The 7,478-nt window shown below is 40.7% G+C and overlaps 2 protein-coding genes across 2 annotated transcripts in view; both read left to right on the plus strand.

The window, feature by feature from the left end:
• The first annotated feature begins 1,439 nt into the window (after positions 1 to 1,439).
• Positions 1,440 to 7,478, plus strand: part of LOC111249333 (mitochondrial inner membrane protease ATP23 homolog) — an 11,976-nt gene continuing 5,937 nt past the window's right edge. The window contains exon 1 of the mRNA XM_022803068.2: positions 1,440 to 1,600. The gene's annotated coding sequence lies outside the window, so the exon portion shown is untranslated. The remainder of the gene's footprint in view (positions 1,601 to 7,478) is intronic.
• On the plus strand, positions 1,676 to 6,742 carry Sin3A (SIN3 transcription regulator family member A). The gene has a single exon (XM_022803067.2). The coding sequence runs from the start codon at positions 2,452 to 2,454 to the stop codon at positions 5,779 to 5,781; it is 3,330 nt and encodes a 1,109-aa protein (XP_022658802.1). The 5' UTR covers positions 1,676 to 2,451; the 3' UTR covers positions 5,782 to 6,742.

Genomic DNA, 7,478 nt, shown 5'->3' on the forward strand with positions numbered 1-7,478 from the left:
CAAGACGCTGTATTTTTTTTATCTGTATAAAGGCAATTCAACAATGTAATAACTACTGCCAAATCTCGGCTTTAAAATAACATAAACGTCGAACCGCGGTTCATTTTGCCTGCAATATGTTACTTTAAAATCACTAGCCAGAGAATATCCAACGCATTTTTTCGACAGTCCCATATAAATAAACTTATGTAAACAATATTAAGTCGATTATTTAAATTCTCATAAAATAAACATTGCTTCAAACATAGAATATTAGGTTGTATCAGGATAACTTATTCAGCTTTTAACTTAATAACTTTTAAAATGAGAACACTTCTTCCAAAGCTGTGAAACTTCTTAATACTAATATTTACTATTTTATACTTCAATGTTTGACACTGTATTGCTTGAAAAGACTTGCATTATACATTATAAAAACGTAAACCGCGTGTTATTTGCATTGACAACCAATTATGCATTGAAGTAATGCAACTTCTTATTTATTATTTAAATGTTTTGGCCACTTGCTTGCTAGAGTAAACTAATATAAAGTTACCTATACAAACTTGGTTTACCAACTGTGTATACTTCATTTCAAAAAAGCTAGCTTCACAAATGGGGCATTTTTGTATAATATGTTCAAAATAGAACTTGATTTTCCATTAGGTACTACGGAGAAATTTACACCACAAACTAATACTCCTAACTTAGAAGTTTTAGTTTAATTAGCTGGTTTGGTAAAATGTTACAATTGTCTTCTTTGAGCATACTTGACAACTGAATGTTCATTCCTTCTCCCTTAGACGAGACGGCTATGGCCTTCAGCACTATAAACAGAATTATAAGATTCACACGTTCTTTGCGCTCACTACCATTGATTACAAAACTAATAAGGTTACCCGATGTTCCTTCGCTCCGCCCAGGCGACTTTGTCAAATCTGTCAAATTCACCTTGTATCACAGTGATTTTTTTATGAAAGAATCGCAACTTGTTTCCTTGACCGAAACAAATTTTTAAATATTCATGGGTTCAATTTTATGTAGCATCATAATGATACTATTATATTCTAAAAAAGTGAATAAGCGTACTGTCTTTTAAGATAATTCGAAAATGCGGGGCATATTTTGTAATTCCCGATGTAAGAGCGACATTGGGTAGGGATATCGTCTACAAGCTGACAGAAAATTTGCCTCAATGTGTATTCGGCCTTGATAAATTTCATTTTTGCCGTTGTCTTTATCGACTATGTGATCTAAGTTACTGATTCAGTAACGTATAAAATACAACCTACGATATACAGTGCACTGTCGTCTAAGTGTGCTAATATATCGGTAAATTTAAACTGCTTGGTAAACCATTACAAACAGCAAACGGGAGAGGGAAATGGCATCTTGTCCTAATGATTCTTAGTAGTTTCTTCACTGTAATTGTTAATGATTGACGCCATTGACAGGAGCGCCAAACCGCCTCAATTGGCATTATTGCTACAACCTTTTCAAATATCGGCGCCAATCGTCAGCTTTTGTTTTCGGTGAGGTACTCTCGTCACAAAGCTTTGTTCCTGGCTTTTCTCACAGCCGTCGAATTTACGAAATAACACGTTAAACAGCGTTTTTGAAGGTAAGTAGAACTTTAGATAGATTAATATTTGTAGGCGACGAAATTTGAAAAGCCCGATTACTAGCAGGAAATGGCCGCGCGGATGTCGTCTTAACACACTAGTCTAGTAAATGGGGCACGATTAAGCAACAGAACTTGGTTAGTAAGGAAAAAATATAACTTTATGGATTCTATAAATAGATATAGAATCAAATCCATTGCTTTCGATACTAACGATTGCTTTTTCCCTGAAACATAAGCGCTTTGTCTATTTTACGTCTGTTTTGGAGAACAAACGCATGCAGTTTCGTTTATTCCTTAGTGAAATCCCTGAAAAATTCTTCTGAGTGTAAATTTAGACATGTAATGTAAAAATTGTAACATGGAATGTAGAAAAATACATTGCAAAATGAATAACAGCTGACCTGCTTCTAAATAGAATGGTTATCGATGGTGGCGACAACTTCAGTTAGCGCTTCCATCATAACCTCGGGTTGCAGCTGGATATGTGAAAAATAGTCTTTTTTTTATGCGTGTATTTTGTCATAGGGAGCTGAGATAACAAGGATTGAACTAGTTGGTATAAAGAGCGGTAATAGTTCAAGCAAGACGAGTGCATAATGGCTATTAGAAAAAATGGCGCAATCTATGACGTCAGTTGGTGTCCTTTGTACTGCAGAACCATTCGTCTGCTTTTCTCTTTCGACGAATATCTGTTTACAAGATGGCGAGTGTAGCGATGGTCTAGGTTGCTGTTGCAGCTGCCGTATTTTGAGTAAAAATTTTGTGAATCTGCCGGACAAATTAAAGTGTAAGGTCAACTCGTAAACGGGCAGCCCGTGTGGGATTGTGCTGAGTGTAAATAGAATTTAATGAATTCCGGGTACGGTCAGACCCGGGTTTCCGCCGCTACGGGCGGCGGCCCCGGCAGAGGCGGCAGTGTTAAAGAAGATTTTGGGCCCCGCGGCGGTGGGGGCCAGCCAGCACCCCCATCTCCTGGAGGTGGTCACGGCGCTCCGAGTGGTGGACAGTGTCAACGTTTAAAGGTTGAAGATGCCCTTTCATATCTTGACTTGGTCAAGTACAAGTTCGGCAGTCAGCCGCATGTATACAACGACTTTCTAGACATCATGAAAGAATTCAAATCACAGAGTATTGATACCCCAGGTGTTATTCAGCGAGTTTCGAACCTTTTTCGCGGACATCCTGAGCTAATTGTTGGTTTTAACACCTTCCTCCCGCCTGGTTATAAGATTGAGTTGCAGGGCAATGAACAAGTAAATATCTCTATGCCTGGCAGCACAGTATCACATACGATACATCCCGATGGACCCCCAACTCCAAATCTACCACCGCCTCGCAGCCCCACTCAGGCGCCGGTTGAATTCAATCATGCTATCAATTACGTAAACAAGATCAAAAACCGCTTTGCGTGCCAGCCCGATGTCTACAAAAAATTTCTTGATATTCTACACACATACCAAAAAGAACAGAAGAGTCGCGACGCCGGTGGCTCGTTGTCCGAATCTGAAGTGTATCAGCAGGTCGCAGCTCTTTTTGAAGATCAGGATGACTTACTGCAGGAATTTGGGAAATTCCTGCCTGACGCAAATGGAGCTGCGACGGTGTCATCTGTTGAGTTTAGTAAAGTAACCTCGCATGTGTTGTATCAAATGCGTAACATAACGCAGGAAAAGCCAAGGCCGGCAATCGCACAGGCCCAGCCAACGCAGTTACCAGTAAAGCAGGCGCGCAGTAGTTCCCAAATTAATTCATCCAGTACTGGCAGCGCTCCGCCTGTCAAGCGAACCAAGTTTAGTAAAGGAGAAATCACGATTAGTGACGCCGGCAAGCATGGCACACTTAAGGAGTATGCCTTCTTCGAGAAGGTTCGGAAAGCTTTGCGAAATCCCGAAGTGTACGAAAATTTTTTACGTTGCCTCAATCTCTACAATCAGGAAGTTGTGTCTAAATCCGAACTAGTACACCTTGTAACGCCTTTCCTTGGAAAGTTTCCAGACCTATTCAAGTGGTTTAAAGATTTTATTGGTTTCAAAGATTTTGCCCCAATTGTTGAAAGCCAATTGAACAGTGGTGCCCAAGCAAGTAACGACACATCTTCAAATCAGCCAAAAATATGCCCTCCTGAAGAGATTGACTATTCAGCTTGCAAGCGCTACGGTGCATCATATCGAGCGCTGCCCAAAAATTACCAACAACCGAAATGCTCAGGTCGAACACCTCTTTGTCGCGAGGTTCTCAACGATACATGGGTCAGCTTTCCGTCATGGAGCGAGGACTCAACGTTCGTGAGTTCGAAAAAGACGCAGTTTGAGGAGCATATTTATCGCTGTGAAGACGAGAGATTTGAACTTGATATTGTGATTGAAGCAAACCTCGCAACCATACGCGTACTTGAGACTGTACAGAGACGTATCAATCGTATGGGGCCTGAAGAGCGGTCGAAATTTCGCCTTGATGAGAATCTTGGAGGCACGTCCGCTACGATTCACCAACGTGCGATTCGAAGAATCTATGGCGACAAGGCTGGCGACCTGATCGAAGGCCTCCGAAAAAATCCTGTTGTTGCAGTAGGCATTGTACTCAAGCGCTTAAAAAGCAAGGAAGAAGAATGGCGTGAGGCTCAAAAAGCTTTCAACAATGTCTGGCGTGAGCAAATGGATAAATACTATCTTCGTTCGCTTGATCATCAAGGAATGACCTTCAAGCAAACAGATTCGAAGACAATCCGCTCCAAGAATTTACTCAACGAAATTGACACCGTTTATGAAGAGCGGTGTTCAAAAGAGAACCCTTCACCGGGTTCACACCTTCAACTGCAGTATCCAGCGCACTGGGAGATGATCGGTGAGGCATCGAATTTGATCATACATTACGTGCGAAGGCAGTCTGGTGTTAATAAGGAAGATAAGCAGCGCATTAAGTGGCTTGTGCGTCGCATACTCCCAGAGATGTTAAATCTAAAAGCTGAGGACATGTCGGATGATGAAGGTTGCGAACAGGAGGTAGTCGAAGAGCTAGGGTCGATACCAAGCGACGACACAGCACACGCCATGTATCTTGAGAACAAAAAAGCAGATGATTCGTACGCAATGTTCATGGCCGACAGTCACTGGTATCTGTTTCTGCGGCTACACCATATACTATGTGAGCGACTTGCAAAAATCAACCGATATGCACAGATATTGCTCAAAGAGGAAGAGAAAGATAAGTCTGTCCGAAAAGATTCTGTTGTTACAGCTTTGCGCCTGAAACCACAGCAGCAGGTACCTGTGGAAGAATATTTCAGTACGTTTGTTGAAATGATCAAGCAGTTGTTAGATGGCCAACTGGATAGCTCACAGTTCGAAGATCAGTTACGTGAGCTGTTTGGAATCAACGCGTATCATGCGTTTACGTTGGACAAGGTTGTGCAGAATGCTACACGTCAGCTGCAACATCTGGTTTCAGACGAAACATCACTTGCGTGCACTCGCATGCTACAGCAGTACCGTAAGGTAGGTGGAGCAGGGGGCGCGTGTTCTACAACGGCAATGCGAGCCTCAACTGAGAACCATTATCAGAATGCTGGCGAAAAAGAAATGGCTAATGATTGCTGCTATAAGGTGTTCATCTACCATCAGGAGGCGAAAGTGACGTTCGAGTATATCGACACCGAGACGAATGAATCGAATGACAACTCAGCGGCGGGAGACGTCGAAAAGTGGGCAGAGTTTGTTGACAAATCTATGGAAGATTCGGAGGAACTCCGCGAGCGTCTAGCGAAAAAGCCTGTTTTTTTGCCGAGAAATGCACGCCGCCGACGAACTGCTCATGCGAGCGCCATCGAAAAAGACGATGATGTACGCAAAGCGAGGAACGAAAGCGAAGCTACAGGATCAAGTGCATGCAAACTCGAATTAGCAAATTATAAGAGTGTATTTGTTGTACAAAATTCTGGCTTACTGTATAATCAGGCATCACGACGAAAGGCACGTGATGGAGCCCGACAAGTATCGCTCAAATTGAAAAAGCGTTTCGATACGTGGCATCGACAGTGGCTAAGTAACAATGCCACGTCACAACAGGTAGACCAAGCCGAACGTTGGATGCAAGAGGGCTGTCGAAAAGAATCACAGCAGCCTGGCGCCGCTGGAAAACCGCCCCATTACACCTATCATAAGTATCGCAAGGCTCAGTAGTAGGCCCAACAAAATGGTGTGCTACGAAAGGTTTAAACAAAAATAATAACAATTGGAAAAACAGCGAGAAAAACATAAGAGAAATGAATTGTGTCATTTGGTTAAGAGAAAAGCCATGTTAATAATGATGATGGACGGCCAACGGGAAACGAAATCGATGAAGATAGAAGTAACATACCAGCCAACCACTTATCCAGCAAGAACAGAAACACATTGACTGACGAATCAGTAAAGTTTAACATTATTATTCATATACATACATACATATATATATATATATATATATGTGTATGTATATATATATATATGTATATATTAGAGCTGGACTATTACATTATGATTGCCCTTATGATTTGCATTATGACATAAACTAGTTTATTCATTACCCCCCACCGTATCCTCCTCATCAGCAACAATAGTAATGTTTATATTGGTATATATTGGTATTAGCTTGGTGACTTTCCTTCCCTCTCTCGTGCATAGTAATACCTTATCATAATAATCGCAGTGATGATGACTCATTTCATACATTTTGTCTATTTGTTCGTTGTTAGAGAATGTCAGTGGAACAGGTTATATCGATAGATATGTAAAATCATCTATGTTTTTATGTATCGATTGAAATGGTCGAATACAAATAACGTGCCGCATATAGTTAATATGTTTAAGCAAAAAAGTAACTGATTGAACCATGGAAATGCGAAAACGACTGAAACGTCCCGATACAGGAAAACGGTCCTTCGCTGATGTATTCAACTTTGTTATTACTATTTATTACAATTAGTCAAGGCGATGCCGGAAAGCTGCGGATCAATAGACATGCAGCATGTGTGGACCTCCTTCTGTAACAATCTCTTCTGAACACGCTGTAGGAAAATATAATAAGGAACGTTGCTGTTAATAAAAAAACTGATGAGTGACGTTCTTTTCTAGCAACTGGAAAATAACGGTAACAAAAGTCTATGGTGTGTATTTGATTATAAAGAAACAAGAGTAGAATGCAAATAAAAAAAAAGGAAAACAGAAAGCAAGGGGAACAAACCCATTGAAAAATGGCCCAGTAGCGACCCAATGGCATATGTTTATATGTACATACAGATACATACCTATATACATATATTGTAGAGCTTCTGTCTAATGGTGCAAAGGAGAGATTGAGGGAGAAGCACAAGTGGCGAAAATGAATGAGTGAAGTTCATAGGGTAAGGTACTGCTAAATGGAAGAAAGGCAGATTGTAGAAGAATGAAGGCTTAACTAAAACAAAGAGAAAATTGCATATGAAATGTCAATTCGCAGCGACTGATATAAAGCCGACGAGAGTTTCACAATAATTTCTTTTCAAGTGAAGAAGAAATCCAACAATATAGTGTTCAACAATATATATAATGTTCATAAGCTTCCGAAAAGATAACGAGCAAATAAGTATCTCTCATCGCCGTCCCGGCCCATCCATCCGTTCGCCCATGACTAATTCCTATCCCATCGCGCACACATCTTTATCATGTTTAAACCTTGTTGAAAGAAGAAATTGGAAACCAAAAACGCACAGAATAGATGAACATAAAGCATTGTAGTTGCTAGCTAGTTGGAAAAGACTTTGGAATGTTCACGACGCGGACGGCGGTGATGTTATGTTTAAGAGAAGTAATAACTAACAGAGTTAGGGAGGAAAGTATTCTACTAGTTTATATATATA

Source organism: Varroa destructor, unplaced genomic scaffold (assembly GCF_002443255.2).
Source record: "Varroa destructor unplaced genomic scaffold, Vdes_3.0 BEIS01000004.1, whole genome shotgun sequence".
NCBI classification, from domain to species: domain Eukaryota; kingdom Metazoa; phylum Arthropoda; class Arachnida; order Mesostigmata; family Varroidae; genus Varroa; species Varroa destructor.